We start from the raw sequence: 18,505 nt of genomic DNA on the forward strand, positions 1-18,505 counted from the left end.
ATTCACATAGCCTGTGGGGTCAAGAATCTAAGGGCAAGGAAGGCTTCATCTACCAATGGGACATCACAGGAGGTGAAATTCAATGCTATGTTAAATATAGCAGCACCTACCAGTATCTCTGAATCTACTGATTCACTCTAGGTGACATCTGTGATTATATTTATATTAGCAGATGGTTAGTTTTTATTATCCAAATTCGTGACAGGTTTGCTTTAAAATCTCTTTGCTGTCCTCATAGATGATTCAGAATGAAATCCCAAGAGTTTCATTAGTACATTCTCTGAATATTTTAATGCAGCTCCATCACAGACTAATTATTGGTCAGAGGATAGCGAGCACCGCTTAACTTGTAATCCAATTTTGTTTTTATTTCTGTGCTTGCAAAAATAAAACATTTATTCTTAGAAAGCTGTTAGACCAAATTGCTTTGTTCGGAAAGACTAAGAGATTGTGTCTTTCACTGGAAGCAAAGAGAACTTATTGTTCAGGTTTAAAAATAAATGTTAACCCAGGATCAGTATCCGATACCCCTTTCCTACGAGATAGCTTTACCTTTTCTTGAATAGATCACTAGAGAAGTCTGTATGGCTGACATTATGGTGAATCCCCTCTCACAGTGAGATGTCAGGGCCATGGCCCTGACAGTTTCCTGTCTGTGACCTTTGTTGCTTTGTGGAAATGAATGGCTGATTCCAACTGCCAAGCAAGCAGTCTCTTCCTCCGTGCATACAGCAAGAAAAAGTATGTGAACCCTTTGGAATTTTATGGATTTTTCTGCACAAATTGGTCATAAAATGTGATCTGATCTTTAAGTCACAACAATAGACAGTCACAGTCTGCTTAAATTAATACCACACAAATAATTAAATGTTGCCATATTTTTATTAAATTCATCATGTAAATATTCACAGTGCAGGTGGAAAAAAATCTGAACCCTTGGATTTAATAGCTGGTTGAACCTCCTTTGGCAGCAATAACTTCAACCAAATGTTTCCTGTAGTTGCAGATCAGATGTGCACAACGGTCAGGAGTAATTCTTGCCCATACCTCTTTACAGAACTGTTTCAGTTCAGCAATATTCTTGGGATGTCTGGGGTAAATCACTTTCTTGAGGTCATGCCACAGCATCTCAATCGGGTTAAGGTCAGGACTCTCATTGGGCCACTCCAGAAGGCGTATTTTTTTCTGTTTAAGCTGTTCTGTTGTTGATTTATTTCTATGCTTTGGGTCGCTGTCCTGTTGCAACACCCATCCTCTGCTGAGCTTCAGATGGTGGACATATGGCCTTAAGTTCTCTTGCAAAATGTCTTGATAAACTTCAGAATTCATTTTTCCTTTGATGATAGCAATTTGTCAAGGCCCTGACACAGCAAATCATGATGCCCCCACCACCATACTTCACAGTTGGGATGAGGTTTTGACGTTGGTGTGCTGTGCCTCTTTTTCTCCACACATAGGGCTCGATTCACTAAAGCGTGATAACTCGTTTATCACGTGTTAAGGCTTTGCACGTGCAAACACGCATGTAAAGGCTTTGCACGTACAGTGTATCCTTATCATGTGCTAAGTATCATTATCACATGAAGTCACTGCAGATCATGCAAACGGAATGTAGATCATGAATTATTACTGTATACAGTACATAAAGCGACCCGCGTTAAACTTTGCGTGCACTATATTACATTAACTCATATGTTAATGTAAGCACCATTGCTGATTTCATTACCAAACTCTATCTTCTGATTGTACAAAGCGCCGTAGTTTTCAATGTCATTCCGCGTGAAGCGTAACGCCATTCGTGTGATAAAACTTAACACGCGAACCGTGGAAACTGTTCACACGCACAATGCTTTCCACGCGCGCTTGCATGTGCAAAGCCTTTACTCGTGATAACTGAGTTATCACGCTTTAGTGAATCGAGCCCATTGTGCACATGAACAGTTTCCACCATTCGCTTGTTAAGTTTTATCGCGCGAACAGCGTTACGTTTCACATGCTAAGTGCGGAATGCCATTGAAAAATACGGCACTTCGCATGATCAGAAAATAGAGTTTGTGTGGTGATTTGCTCAGCTGCCTGTGCAGGCAGGCAGCTTTTTGACCATTGTGTAGGTTTGCATGCTGCAGGACTCTGGAAAGAAGAGCTTCTGTCAGTTTTGCAGCTTGTGCTTGCTGAGGAATTTGCATACGTTGTCATGCAAATTGCCTGGCCACATTCATTGGAGGCGTGTACTATAAGTACTATGTCTTTCCCACAATGCTTGGCTGGTCATAAGGATTTCGTCCTATGTAACACTCCTGGTGGGGTGTCAGCCTTACTCTCTGTTTGAAGATCAGCTTAGAGTAATTCCTGAATCTGCGCTAGGCAGCTTTTCCCTAGTGCAGTTAGGATTGTTTATCTGTTTTTGTTCTGTTGCCATTGTCCTGTCCCAACGGTGGTCGACAGGAAATGGTTCTGATCTCTGTTCTTGGAGTATAGCTGGTGCAGCGGTTGCTACCAGCTATCTCTTCTGATCTGTCTCTTTGGATCGCGCTAGCCACTTTTCGCTGGCGCTGTGGATCCTTCTGTTCTGTCTCCTGGGATCGCGCTAGCCACTTTTCGTTAGCGCTGTGGATCCTTCTGTTCTGTCTCCTGGGATCGCGCTAGCCACTTTTCGCTAGCGCTGTGGATCCTTCTGTTCTGTCTCCTGGGATCGCGCTAGCCACTTTCCGCTAGTGCTGTGGATCCTTCTGTTCTGCTACTCTGTTCCTGGATCGCGCTAGCCACTTTCGCTAGTGCTGTGGATCCTATCTCTCGCTTGTCCCTGTTTTCGTGTGTCTGTCTTGTCTGCTACGCTTGCTGGAGGCTCAGTGAGGTAACCGTTAAGCAAGCGCTCGCGTCCTCTGTTTCATGTTTGTCTGTTAATGGTTAGTTAGGCGTGCTTGTCTCTGTTGTGCTTATCACGTGGAGACCGCGCATAACCGCGTGCACTGTTGCGAATGAGTGCGGTGTTCGCGATTAGCTAGCGTTTGTTATTTTCTGCACCTCCTCATTGTATGATTTGCTGTGCCTTTTCTAACCTCGTATTCTGTTCTGATCTGCCTTGTGTCACGTCTGGCGATCGCACCTCTCGCGATCGCGTTCCTGTTTCATATCTGCTGTTGTGTGTGCACTGTCGCGGGGTGACGACTAGGTTGGCACACACACATACAACCTGTCCCTTTGCTCGTCTCATTCGCAATCGCCTCTCTTGCGATTGCGTTCTGCGCTTCGTACAATTCCTGTCTGGCATTTGTGGAGGTACAGAGGATTGGTTCCTCTGCACTCCCCAGCGCCATCTGCCGACAGGAATTTTCCCTCTACGGGTGCGTAGCACCTTTTGCTGGGTGCCTACAAATATACGCCTGTGGAGGATTTCCGCCGTGTCAGCGCACGCGTTGTGCGCTGATCACGGAGAAAGTTCCACAATCGTTACAGTTTGGTAGCGAAATCACGTGATAATGATAGTTAGCACGTGATAATGATACTTAGCACATGACATCACGTGCAAAGCGGCGTATCACTGTCGTGCGAAGTGTTATGCAGGCTTTAGTGAATTGAGCCCCTAGTGTTGTGTGTTTCTTCCACACAACTGAACTTTGGTTTTTTCTGTCCACATAAAATTTTGCCAGTACTGCTGTGGATAGGTGCTCTTTTGCAAACTTCAAATGTGCAGCAATGTTTTTTTTTTTTTTGGACAGCAGTGACTTCCTCTGTGATATCCTCTCAAGAACTCCATTCTTATTTAGTGTTTTACGTATCGTAGTAGATCCATTAATATGGATGTTAGCATATGCCAGAGACTTTTGTAAGTCTTTAGCTGACACTCTAGGATTCCTCTTCACCTTATTGAGCATTTTGCGCTGTGCTTTTGAAATCATCTTTATAGGAAAGCCACTCCTAGGTAGAGTAGCAGCGGTGCTGAACTTTCTCCATTTATAGACCATTTGTCTTACCATGTACTGATGAACTGCAGGGCTTTTGGAGATACTTTTATAACCCTTTCCAGCTTTATGCAAGTCAACAATTCTTAATGGTAGGTCTTCTGAGAGCTCTTTTGTGCGAGGCATCATTCACATCAGGCAATGCTTCTTGGGAAAAGCAAACTTTTTTATAGGGCAGGGCAGCTGTAACCAACACCTCCAATCTCATCTCATTTACTGGACTCCAGCTGGCTGACACCTCACTTCAATTCGCTCTTGAAGATGTCATTAGTCTAGGGGTTCACATACATTTTTCACCTGCACTGTGAATGTTTACATAGTGTGTTCAATAAAAACATGGAAACATTTAATTATTTGTGTGGTATTATTTTAAGCAGACTGTGATTGTCTATTGTTGTGACTTAGATGAGGGTCAGATGACATTTTATGCTACTGTATATAAATAAGTGAAAATAACCTTTTAGCCTATCACACCGTGAGCATGTTTATAGATAATGGCTTTTGGTGCTGTACATTTTTTGTTCCTTCTTGTCAGCAGTAAAGATGATCACCTGTAGGCTCATGGTAGACATGAATGAATTACATGGCAAGTATCAATCATTTGTTGATCTATCTTCTACTTTTTAACTTCTCACTTTGCTATGTATTGATATTTTTCCCCTATCACCATCTTCCAATATAGTTCCAGTAAGCATACTGTAGTTAAAGAATAGCTGTAGCTTTGGAGTTTTCTTACCTGGGGCTTCCTCCAGTTCCTAGAAGTGTCGGTGTCCCTCGCTGCAGCTGCGGTATTCTCAAGCTTCCCAATGTTAGGCTGTAATGGCTTGCCGACCCCATCGGGTGGGCGGCTTCTGCACATGCGCGGGGAGGGGGGCGCACGCTTGCTGTCATGTGACTGGGAGTACTGCGCACTGTAGGTTTTATTCTCCAGCAATAATTGTTGTCTTCAAGATTCTACAATGTATGGTGCACAAGAAATATAGCTTTATCCTTATCAGAAGTACCGTATATCGAGTTGTATTATGTGTATAAATCTTGAATGCGGGCTGACCCATACTTTGAATAGCACAACTCCCTAAATTAGGAGGAGGGCTCTCCTGGTACAGTAGAAGTCATATATTTGATAGAAAACCAGTGGCCCTACCTGTGCTTGTGAAAAATCTTTATTTATACAAAAATATGCTGTCGTATGTGACTCGGTTACCCCCAATATAAAACCACTTAAAAACACAATAGAATGGGAGGGAGCGCTCCTTCACAGTTAGTTCCACCAATCACCATTAGGTAACTGCAGCAGGCAATCGCCCGGCCTTAGCCTATGCAAAAAGCCCCTGCCACCAATATGGTCTGATTGTCTGTGGACCCACCACCGACGCACACCTCAGAGGCCTCAAAAAGCAGCTGCAAGTAACGCCAATTGCACTCAAAAAACACGCTGGGGACCAATTCCTCTTCTTAGCTATCATAGACCCCCATGGTGAACTTGCTGATTTTCATGACACTTGCTGATGTCTATAATGTATTACAGTTCACTTCAAATGTTGCCTCTAGTTATATAACACTCGTGCTTTACACTTTATGTTGGGTTTACTCTAGAGGATATGCCCATAACAACGTGTGAACCAGTCCTATTTCAACCTGACAAAACAAATTTCCTTTTCATTTTTCAGCGTTCAACTTCCCCGTAGGGCTGTAGCTGTTGTACTCACGACTCCTTCACATTGGCTGCCCGATAATGTTCACCTGCTGTGTCGACCTATGATCAACGTGGCTCAGTGGGTTTGTAAGCAGTGCTCCAGCTCCTAGGGCGAGCCTCTGCCCATGTTGCACCCCTTGGCCAACTCGATCGTCTCCACGCCGTGCACGGCGGTTTGCTGCAGCTTAGGATCCGTCTGTTCGGCGTCCGGGGGTCACGTGAGCGCTCACTCCCATTCAGACTCCTCCCACTGACACGTTTCGCCCCTCCCACCGGGGCTTTCTCAAAGTGATAGAGGGCCACTGAGCCATGTTGTGTTATATATATATATAGAGGCAACATTTGAAGTGAACTGTAATACATTATAGACATCAGCAAGTGTCATGAAAATCAGCAAGTTCACCATGGGGGTCTATGATAGCTAAGAAGAGGAATTGGTCCCCAGCGTGTTTTTTGAGTGCAATTGGCGTTACTTGCAGCTGCTTTTTGAGGCCTCTGAGGTGTGCGTCGGTGGTGGGTCCACAGACAATCAGACCATATTGGTGGCAGGGGCTTTTTGCATAGGCTAAGGCCGGGCGATTGCCTGCTGCAGTTACCTAATGGTGATTGGTGGATTTAACTGTGAAGGAGCGCTCCCTCCCATTCTATTGTGTTTTTAAGTGGTTTTATATTGGGGGTAACCGAGTCACATACGACAGCATATTTTTGTATAAATAAAGATTTTTCACAAGCACAGGTAGGGCCACTGGTTTTCTATCAAATATATCGAGTTGTATTGTTGAATAAAAAGTTTTAAGTAAATATCTTTTAATCATGAAAAACTAGGTACTTGTCCCAAAGTTTGAAACTGCATTTATATAGCAGTTCTTACTGATTTGTACATTATAACAAAGTAAAACAGTTGCAAAAAACTTAAACCACTGCTGAAGCTTTAGAGCAGTGGTTTCCAACCTTTTTGAAGTTGTGACACATCACGCCAAACGCTCAGATATAGGTAGGTAGGTAGCCAGGTATAGGTGTTCCCTGTATAGGTAGGCAGGCGTAGGTGCCCTCAGTATAGGTAGCCAGGACAAGGTGCCTCCAGTAGCACGTGCTGGTGGCTGGGCACTCACCAGCTCCATGCTTTCCAGCATTGTCTCCCTTCCCGCTTCTTTGCCTCTGCTCGGTGTATAGTTAGAGCAGGGCTACATAAAAATGGCCACCAATGTCTGTATTTGAGGACACACATCAGTGGCCATTTTTTTGTAGCCCTGCTCTAAATAGATGAAGTGGAGAAGGATCTCAGAAGCAGGAGAGGACAGAGCGAGGGATGCGGCAAGCTGTGAGTGGTGAGCAGCAACACATAGCTGGGGCTGCCACGACACATCAATGTGTTATGGCACACCAGTTGGGAATCACTGCTTTAGAGTAATAAGAATAAATGCATATTACCCCTCTTGGATTCTAGAATCACTTGTGGAAGGTAGGTCTCAATTTATCTCAGTAACGCTGCAGGTTTGTTGATAAAACTATGCCAGCTTGCTAGGCCTTTTATAATAAATGGTTCAAATATGGTGGAAATTCTAGGATTTTTTTTGGTGATTCACATTAATTATTAATTTTAGGTTATACATTTTCTAAATTGTGACATTGTGAATTATCGGATAATTGGCGATTAATTGGAGCATGTACGTATATGTAACACCTTTTGGATTATTCTACATTAACAAACTCCATCTTTTTAAAGTCATAATGACATCAATAAACATTTTAATTAGATCTTATGACACAGGTGGTGTTTTATAACATTGTCTCCTGTAGATCTGATGCTCTTAATTGGAATGAAGTAAGGGAGGCCATGTCGCAGCACCGATTCTCTTTTAAATTGATACATTTGTCTGTGATATTGTCTGTCTTGTCTGTCATATTTCACAAATAAACACAGTCTCATCTCTGCTAATAGATTGTCACAATGCAACTAAAACTTACACAAAGTAATGCAGAGTCTTAAAGAGACACGGAAGCGATTAAAAAATTATGATATAATGAATTGGTTGTGTAGTACGGATAATTACTAGAACAATAGTAGCAAAAAAAAAATCTCATATTTTTATTTTCATTTATATAGTTTTTTTTATTACATTGCATCATTCTCTATTTGCAGTTTACACACTACTCAGCGCTCTAAATGATTTTACAGAGCAGGCTAGTGAACTGTTGACTTGTGCTTTGCAGAGAAAAAGAAGATGCAATGATTGACAGTTGAGATAACAGTCTTCAGAAGACAGAGCTCTCTGTGACTTTGAAAGTCCCGGAGCTCAATGGCTTTTTTGCATAGATAACAACTGAAGTTCCTTAACTCTTCCTGTACTAGAAACAATATTAGACTTATGTCTCTGCTCCTAATGTTTTATTCCTAAGCCGTACTACACATACAAATCATTATATCACAATTTTTGTTTCGCTTCAGTGTCTTTTTAACCTCTGATTTTTAATATGAAAGTGGAAAAATGTTTACACAGCTACGGTGTTTCCCCTAAAGTAAGACATCCCCTGAGAATAAAACCTAGCAGGAATTTCAAGAATGCTTGAAATGTAAGACATCCTCCAAATTTAAGCCCTACCTAGGCAGCAGCCCATATGACACCAGCAAGTCACGCTCAATACAAAGCCTGGATACAGGAGAGCAGCAGTATAATGTGAGTTCTACACAGTCCTATATATGTGTCAGGCAATTTGTGTTTTTGTTGGAGCCAGCTCTCCTGATCTGTTGTGTGATAAGCATCAGCAGCACTTCACCTTTTCACCTCTTCCCAGGACACACACACACACACACACACACACACAGCTTATCCTATGCTGGGGGAGCCTGACAGTTCTCTGCCTGCAAGAAATAGACTCTTAATTACATGATCAGCAGAATTAATTTCTTGTAATTGAGAGCCAATATCTGAAAACCACAAGCTCAGTGTATGTCTCACATGGCATACAGTATGTACATTTTGTATAGGAAAGCTACCAGTGTTTGCCAAAAAATAAGACATCCTCTGAAAATAAGCCCTAGCACATCTTTTAGAGCAAAAATTAATATAAGACAGTGTCTTATTTTCTGGGAAACACGGTATTAAATAAAACATAGACTTTATTATTGTTATTATTATTATTAATGTATTTGGCGCCAGCTTCTTCCATGGCGCTGTACAACAGTTTATTTGTACATTACAGTGATATCCAGCCTGAATACCAGGCAGTTTTGAAGAGGCATTCAGTGGTAGAAGGAACAAGATAGCTTCAGAATGAGTTCTGCATTCTATAAGTAAGCTAATACAATCTTCTTTGACAGTCTGTCATTAACAGACCGCTCATACTGGGACTGAACAAAATATGTTTTTACTGGTATACACTAAAAATCCCACTATAAAGGTTGTCCTCTCCTTAACATTGTAACATTGTAACATTGCGTGGCGCTGTACCCACAGGGGTATGACTGTACCTGTGTAGTAGCACCAAGGCTCCGGCTTACTCCTCAGGCGCAACCACACTTGCGCATATGCAGTATGGCCACATTCGTGCCTCAATAGAAGCATGACTCCTATGTGATTATTGACAAGCCCTTCAGAAGGTCGGTGCTCCGTGACAGGGTAACAGAGGAAGGCATGGAAAGCCTCTATAGGATCCAGGATTCTTAGGTAAGTATTTACTTTTGTAACTTTATTACGCCTCGAGTACACTTAAAAAAAAGGCTAACGTGATAAAAATCTCTTTTGTTTGTTATAGTGATAGACCATTATTTCTAATATGTAATGTCTAAAGTGTGTGACTATGATTCACTTTACTGAACTATTTATGTTGCAGAAACTGACCATGTCCAGCTCATCAGAAGGCAGCACTGTGGATATAAGACCTGCAGCAGAAGGAGAACCAGCAGCTTTAGTAGAGACGGAGGAGATCATGGAACCCGAGGCTTGTTTCACAGAAGGTACTTCTACCAAGCTGTGACTATATTGTCCTCAGCGGTTCCACTTTTGTGATTTTGCGTGTATTCACTCCTAGCACAAACATATTAATCTCTCAGTGAGCTGCTTATATTTTCAATAGATGTATTTCAACGCTGTAACAATTACACTCCATGAGTTTAATATATTTCTCCCGGTGGTACTGCCAACACAATTATAACAAAAGGAAAAATGACTGAACACCAAGGCATTATGCATAAAAGAAAAAAATTAGAAACACTCACAACTCACACTACTGAAAATTCCGAGCCTTCATATTGTGGTTTATACTTTTATGTTGTAATGATAATTTGAACTAGAAGAAGAACTAAATGGTAACCTAATTAAAAGCGTACATTCATTTTTCTCAACAAACTAGCACTGCAAACACACAACTTTTCATTCTGAGTGAAGATACGACTGCATTTTTTTTTACTTGCATTGCGAGACACCACATAGAATGGACAGCTGTCTATTTGCAGTGCTATTTTGCTGAGAAAATGTATTTCTACATTAAAGCGGACCCAAACTCTTGTACAGCAGACAATGAAAACACCTATAGTAGCTGAGAAGTTCACTCTGTGTGTGTTTAGTGAGATCAGTCTGTCTCATTAGCTGTTACCAGCAAGTAATCAGCAAGTGTAAATCAGGGCTGTCAGCTATGCCGTGGTGTGCCTAAGTTCTGTGATAATATGTAAACACTGAAGGTTAACCCTTTCTGTGCTCCCATGAATGTCCAGGAAGTAAACACTGCAGGATTTCTGTTCTATAAGTTGTAACAAAGGTATATTTTCTTTTAAGGCCGGTTTTCAACCTATTAATTGCGGTGTGATGCGATGCAAGACACCACAGAAATGAGCCTTCATATGACCCTGTGCTACGGTGTGGCGACAGGGTCATATGCATAGGCTGTCCACCGGCTAGTGAGGTAGTTCCTGCTTGGCAGGAAGTACATCACTGGGATTTCAGTCGGTTCATGCATGCCCGCCGCGTCACACCATGCTGCTGTCGTGCACACTTGCTGCATCGCCCATTGACTTGCATTGCTGCATGCGGTAGGCAGGAATCATGAGGCAAGGCACTGCAGCCTTTTCGTCGGCATTGCAGCGGTTTGCATACTTCCGGCGCATCTTGTCACATTGTGTGAATTCTGCAAGTCTCCAAAGACTTGCATAGCCCTTGCAGCGGGGAAAGTGTTGGGGAAGCATATGCAGAAAATTGCAACACACAAGTTTGCAAGGGGCCTAACGGTTATTATGCTGTTGCTTATCTTTTAGAGCAGAAAGGAAGTTCTGAATTTAGGTCCACTTTAAATGAAAACTGAGAGGAATACAGAAGCTGCCATATTCATTCTGGTAACAATGCCAGTTGCCTGGCTGACATGCTGAGCTTTCAGCTTTCATTGTTTTTATGACACACACCAGCAACAAACATGCAGTGGAGTCAGGCCAAAGTCATAGCATCTGATCTGCATTCTGGGCCAGTGACTCTAAGTAAAAGCAGAGCATCAGCACGAAAGTCAGGCAACTGTCATTATTTAAAGGGACCCTGAGCTGTCTATAAAAATGAAATTTGGACTTACCTGGCGCTTCCTCCAGCCCCCCGTAGCCCCTCCTGGCCTCACTCCCGGTCCCGCTGGCAGCTCCATTAATCTGTGACTTCGGCCTGCATGCTACGCGTCATCACGCCGCCCAGCATGAGAGTTCTGCCCATGTGTGGTTCTCTAAGACTGAACCGCGCATGTGCAGCACATTTACCCTGGCCAGCGTGATGACGCATGTCATGTGTGGCAGGGGTGCGCACAGGCGACTTCAGTCGAAGTCGATGGAGGAGCCGGGACCAGGACCACAGAAGACTCACGGCCTATGGGGGGCTGGAGGAAGCCCCAGGTAAGTCCAAATTTCATTTTTATTGACAGCTCAGGGTCCCTTTAACGTCTTGCCGACCGCTCCGCGCCGATTGGTGTGGACGCGGCAGCAGCCCCAGGACCGCTCCATGCCAATTGGCATGAATTGCCTCCTATAGGGCTAGCTAGAGATCGCGCGCACGCTGCAAGCGCATCTCCACTTGGTAGGTGGAGCAGAGCTCCACCTTCAGTCTCCCAGTGGCGTCTAATTACCCCATACAGCGCTGCGATGTAAGGCAGTGCTGTACTGGGGACAGCCGTGTGACACGGCTGTCCCCTCCATAGGCTCGGCAGTGATCGGCTGTCATAGGCTGAGGCCTATAACAGCCGATCACACTGATTGGCTGTCGGGGGGAGGGAGGGGGAATAAAAAAATAAGTAAAAAATGAGCAGATTTTATTAGAAAATAAATACAATAAATATTTATAAAAAAAAATAAAAATAAACAACTGAGGAGTGATCAGACCCCATCAACAGAAAGCTCTGTTGGTGGGGAGAAAAGGGGGGGAATCACTTGTGTGCTGAGTTGTGCGGCCCTGCAGCTTGGCCTTAAAGCTGCAGTGGCCATTTTAGTAATAAATGTCCTGGTTTAACATCGCGGTCCTCAAGTGGTTAAAGAATGAAGATGACAGCTTCCATATTCTTCTCAATTCGGGTTTTCTTTTAAGGACACCTGAAATGAGAGGGATATGGAGGCTACCAGTTATTTCCTATTAAACAATGCCAGTTGGTATCCTGCTGATCTTTCATGCATCAGTAATGTCTGAATCCCATCCTAAACAAGTATGTGATAAATGCAGTCAAACTTTAGCCAAACACCTGATCTGCATATGCTTGTTCAGGGTCTAAGGCTAAAACATCAGCAGGATAGCCAGACAATTTGCATTATTTAAAAGGAAATAAATATGGCAGCCTTCATCTCACTTAAAGTGTGCTTTAAAGTGACATAACAGATCTCCTGGATGAACTGGAATATGTGAGAGTGCAGCACAGAAATGTTCCTAGCTTTTTTTTCAAGTACTGGTTGAACTTTATGGACGGATGTCTTTTTTCAGACAAACTAACTATGCTACTATGTAAGAGTTCCTTATCTGATTGCTTTAACAGGGTGCATTAGGAGGTATCCATGCTGTGATGTCAGTACTTTAGAAGGAAGAGGAAAGCAGTGGTGGAACCTAAGGAAAACATGTTTCCGGATAGTAGAGCACAACTGGTTTGAAACCTTCATAATCTTCATGATTCTTCTCAGTAGTGGAGCTCTTGTAAGTGTTGTTCATTTTAAACTATATTTTACTAGTACATACCTCCCAGCATTTTGAGATCAGAAAGAGGGGCACTTAAGCCACTCCTCTAACTACGCCCCTGTCACACCCCTAGTCACTCATACCATAAAGGTTTCATAAGAAGAATATGTGGTTTTATAATTCAAACCACACTAGTCCTTTCCATCCTCATTCATTTCCCTTTCTATCAACATTTTTAAATAAGAAATACAGGTAGTCCCCGGTTAACGAACGAGATAGGGACTGTAGGTCCGTTCTTAATCTGAATCTGTTCTTAAGTCAGAACATTGTGCCATCTCTGTTCTCTGTCCTCTGTACCTCCCCTGTGCCCCTCTGTGCCTTCACTATCCCCCTTTGTGTCACCTCTGCCTTCTGTACCTGCTTATACAAGTTTAAAAGCCATTTTTTCTTTGAATTTTTTTAAAATCGATTTTCTCTAAAAAGTCCAATTTAAAACATTTTTTTTACTTGTTACCATGGAAATAAAAATCCATGCCGCTCATATCGGCAGGTCGTTCTTAAGTCGGGTGTTCGCAAGTCAGGGACTACGTGTATATCAATTTAAAGGACGAGGATAAAGTTTAGAGTCAATTAAACACTTTTTTCAGTAGAAAAATACATATATAGGTAGTCCCCAGGTTACGAACGCCTGACTTACGAATGACCCGCCGATACGGACTCCTGCCGACCCGCCGCGATGACATCACGCAGCCCGGGGACTACCTCTTGTGCCCCCTTTTCTAATGCAGAGTATGCACAGCAGAAGTGACTACAAGTCTCACCTCTTCCATGGCGGCTCCGGGCCAATCAGCGGCATCCTCTTTCCCCTCAATGTTCCTCACAGCGGCTTCCCTAGCGTCGCGTAATGATGAAATCAAAAAGAGCCCCCGTGGCTCCTTCTGATTGCGTCATTGCGCAACGATACTAGTGGAGCCGCTGGGAGGAATGGTGAAGAGAGAGAGGACACCGCTGCTTGGCCTGGAGTCACCATGGATGAAGTGAGACTCTGCATTAGGGGGCACGGGAGGCACACAGAGACACAGAGGGGGAAGAGATGACACAGAGGGGGACACTGGAAGCACAGGGGACAGAGAAGGCAGAGCATTCCGACTTAAGGATGGATTCAAGTTAAGAACGAGCCTACAGTCCCTATCTCGGTCATTAATCGGGGACTACCTGTATTTACATGGATCTGTACATGAGTCCTTAAAGAGGGACAAATTAGGGAGAAAGAGGGACAGAGGAATTGGGTTCCCAAAGAGGGACTGTCCCTCCAAAAGAGGTACAGTTGGGAGCTATGCTAGTATCACTCCACCAACAAAACATTTAGCAAATTATTGATATGTGTGATAAGTCATCTATTTAACAATTCTTATAGGGCAGCAAAAAGAATGCTCATAATAAGCTATGACATACAAACCCCGTATTACCGCTTACTGGAGATACTTATAACCTATCAACTCCTTTCTCCTGAAACTTCACTAGGAAGAGATTTTGAGGTCATTAGTGAAGTCTTGTCTGATACATCTTGCTGCCTACTTACATCTCTTGGGCATTCCAACAGCAAGATCTTCCCACTGTGACTGGGATTTGGTTTCCACCCACCTTGATGAATTGATTATTCAAATCCACTTTAGGATGTCCCTTCTCCTCTTATTACAATTTAAAGTATATAAAATAAAATTGGAAAACAGTAAAGAAAAATACTGTATCTCCCATAATACCTGGTATGGATGTTTTGAAAAGGAAACATAGGCACTCGATAATATTTACCAACAACTGATATACCAGTTTTGGATGGACCTTTAAAGGAAACCTTAACTGAGAGGGATATGGGTGTTTCCTTTTAAACAATACCAGTTGCTTGACAGTTCTGCTGATCTCTTTGGCTGCAGTAGTGGCTGAATCACACCCCTGAAGCAAGCATGCATCTAATCCAGTCTGGCTTCAGTCAGAGCACCTGATCTGCATGCTTGTTAAGGGGCTGTGGCTAAAAGTATTAGACACAGGATCAGCAGGAGAGTCAGGCAACTGGTATTATTTTAAAAGAAAAAAATCCATATCCTTCTCAGTTTAGGTTCCCTTTAAGCATCTCATGTTTTCTACACTGAATATCCTGATGGCACTTTTTGACTTCAGGGACCTCTGTGATAAAATTTCACAACTTCAGATTCCTGATCTACCTACCTGTTTTGATCATTGTGAAGCCTTGCAAGGTAACCTGATTCATTTTGTAGCAAGTCTAGATGTAGAACAATCTAGATGTAGAAAACCTGACATTGAGGTCAGGTTTTCTACATCTAGATTTGAGTCAAGGAAAGTTTACAAAAGAATCTGGTTGACTCTGATGTCTTGATCCAAAAGCCTTAATATTTTCTAAATGGATTTACTCTTTAGGTAATATCTCTGGATCAAGCGACAATAACATGCAGATGTAAAATGTATTTACTACTGTACATTTATTTAAGCATTGATATGATGATGTCCAGTTATGTCAAACTGAGATAGTTTCATCATTAAGACTACAAATTGGCCTTGACCTATTAAACTATTATACTATTTACAAGCTGCCTAATAATACACATGTTCTTTATTTAAAAAAATATATATATGTTTTTACTATATTTCAGGCCTTTGAAGACATCTATATTGAGCAAAGAAAAACAATTAAGACCATGTTGGAATATGCTGACAAAGTGTTCACATACATCTTTATACTTGAAATGCTTCTGAAATGGGTGGCCTATGGATTTGCTAAATATTTTACAAATGCCTGGTGTTGGCTGGACTTCCTGATTGTTGATGTAGGTATTTTAAGGTTTTTAAAATTATTATTATTATTTTTTTTTAGTAAGTTGATACTTACTTATTAGTTGTTTAAGTTAGACAATGTCTACTAGTTCAACCTTCATACTTCTGGTCCGGAGAAGAGCTTTCTCTTTATTGTCCATAGCTAGATATAACATGCTTGCTATTACTATATAAGCCCATATAAACTTTTTTATTATTTGTATCCTTTTTTTCTACTTATATTTTTTTTTACTACATCCCTGTTGGCTAGTGAGATTTTTCATTTCGTGGATAGTTGGCAGAAGTGAGGACCAAGTGAAGTTTATCATAGTGAACTTCAAACTTATAATCAGAAGCAAGCAAATAAAAAGAAAAACACAAAAAACTCCTAAAACATAACATTTTCTTTGCATACGTTTGGTTTTGTAAAGAGGAGAACATTTAAGTTCCCTGCTCTTTACGTCAGTTTAATTTTAGTAAACCTTTCGTACATCATGAGTATCATAAATTAACTTATAAAATGAATGTTGAAAAAGTCAGAAGCTTTTGTCATTGTTGGGGATATTTCATTACGTAAGTGGAAGGGTACCATTCCCGAAACCAAGAACTAGGGATGGTCATTGAGATGCTACAAATTCCTAGTTGATGTGAATTTTATGCAGATTTATGCTAGTTGAAAAAAATACTGATCAAGTGCAGTAGCTGCTGCATTTAGTTCATTGATGAAAATAAGATATATCGAGCGCTTCACAAGCCAAAATTGCTCCGCTCTCCATATCCCCTGATGACGGCATAGCGCCGAAACCTGGTAGGGAAGGAGAGATGAGCTATCTCTATTGGAACTACATCTGTGTGTAATAAGGTGCACTTGGACGCTTGGCAGTGCAGAAACCTTATATGCTTCTTTATGCAGTGAGGCTCCAGTATGTATGGACCCACAATGTAAGTGACCTGCTTTGTGTTTTTAAGTTTTTTATGCAATAAAAAGTGTAACTCCCTGCTGTTATACTACTAAGCCTGGTCTGTGGTTTGTCCCTTGGTGGTGGCCACTGTTTACCTCTGAGCACTGGGTGAATGCAGGCTACAGCAGTGGGATTTACAATTACTACAGCGCTTAGGATTGAATATACATTTCTGCATTTAGGTCATTCCCATGCTTTATAAAATTTGCATCAATTTGGGATTATTAGTATCCAGCTGACCATCCCTACCAAGTATGTAGAAACTACTTGAAAGTTGCTTACGGACATAGAAATTTACTTATTAAAAATTCACAGCAATTGATCTATAAATGTTTACCATCCAACTGCTAAGGGCATATTTTTACCATATTTATATACTTGTCAATGTGTTTCTGTATGTTTATTAACTCTGCTGAGCTCAATTATTTTTTAAATCATAATCCTTCAAGGCATTGTTTATATATACTGTTTTTTTTTTTAGTTTTGTTTTTTTTTGTTTAGTAATTTCATTATTGCCAACAGTGACCTATATACATAGGATGTTGTTTAATGGTAATATATTTTTAAACTGTCAATTTAAGTTTATTTAAGTTTGAAGTTGTCGTCAAAGTTGTTTTTCATTGATAAATATGTTATTTTAAAACAATAATTACCTTTGTGCTACTTGGAAAAAGACAAGTACAATAATAGACTGGTTGCAGAGGTTATTTTTATTATGCTTATGCTAGCAGTTTTTGAATAATCTGACCTAAAAGTTAACTGACTCGAGACAAAGCTACCTTAGATAAGCACAGAGGAATGTTCATACTGGATCCACATGCCTCTGCGTGTTGTCCCTTCCTCTCCTCGTTCCTCCTGGTCCTCGTAATCACTCCTTTTTCAGCTAAAGTCAAATTTTTAGACAGAAAGAGGCAGGCTTGCTGCAATGTTCCCTCCTATCACCTTCTCATTCCCTCCCCTACACTGCCCCATTTAAACCCCTCAAAGGAAACATCATAGGAATTAGCCTAATCCAGATTTACTTACCTGGGGCTTCCTCCAGGCCCTGGAAGCTTATGTGTCCCTTGCCGCAGCTCTGCTTTCAGCTGGTCACCCAGGGTCCCCTCCGTAGCAGACCCGCTGCTGGGCACTTGTGAGCACACGGCCTCACCTCCTGCTCAGAACGCTCCTGGCAATGGGAGCATGACTGCGAGTGGCGCGCCCACACGCTCACACATGCGCAGTAGCCATCTGCAACAGAGAGGACCCTGGACGATGAGCTGAGAGAGTGGAGCTGTGGCGAGGGACACATAAGCTTGCAGGGGCTGGAGGAGGCCACAGGTAAATAAATCTGTATAAGGTTAATTCCCATGATGTTTCTTTTAAGAGGAGGAAATGAATGGGTAACAGGAGGGAACATCAAATATTGCAATATATGCAATCCATTAGTCCACTTTACAACAGACAGACTCCTTGCCTGAAAATTTTACTTTAGCCAACAGTTAATTTTGTCAAGGCCTGATTGTGGGGGCTGGACTGGGAAACACAGGAAGAAGAACTGAAAATGCACAGAGGTATGTAGATCCCGCACAAACATACCTCTATGCTTAGCTTAGGTAGCTTTGCCTCGGGTCAAGTAACTAAAAAAAAATGCAAATTAATTTATTAAACAGGAAATAGCATGTATGAAATGTATCCATTTTTGTAATTTTGTGTTGGTTATGTGTACAAGGTTATGTAGTTCTTCACAGCAATCCTTTATTCAGATTCTATGTTTTAGTCTGATTGATCTCTAAGCTACATTTTTTCACAACAGGAATTTCCAGGGTTAAAAACAGAGACAAGCATTTACAATGATATTTTTATATATTAAGAGCAATTTATCAACAATTATTTAATAAACAATGAACTGTGTAATTTCAGAAAAAAAATAGATTTAAAAAATCCAAATGT

The 18,505-nt window shown here is 41.7% G+C and overlaps 1 protein-coding gene across 1 annotated transcript in view; it reads left to right on the forward strand.

Annotated features, from left to right (window-relative positions):
• Positions 1–18,505, forward strand: part of LOC137525001 (sodium channel protein type 2 subunit alpha-like) — a 310,605-nt gene that overhangs the window by 246,581 nt on the left and 45,519 nt on the right. The window contains exons 18-20 of the mRNA XM_068245618.1: positions 9,493–9,616; positions 12,646–12,800; positions 15,452–15,625. Coding sequence (XP_068101719.1) covers positions 9,493–9,616; positions 12,646–12,800; positions 15,452–15,625 — 453 coding nt within the window. The remainder of the gene's footprint in view (positions 1–9,492; positions 9,617–12,645; positions 12,801–15,451; positions 15,626–18,505) is intronic.

Source organism: Hyperolius riggenbachi, chromosome 7 (genome assembly GCF_040937935.1).
Source record: "Hyperolius riggenbachi isolate aHypRig1 chromosome 7, aHypRig1.pri, whole genome shotgun sequence".
NCBI lineage: Eukaryota > Metazoa > Chordata > Amphibia > Anura > Hyperoliidae > Hyperolius > Hyperolius riggenbachi.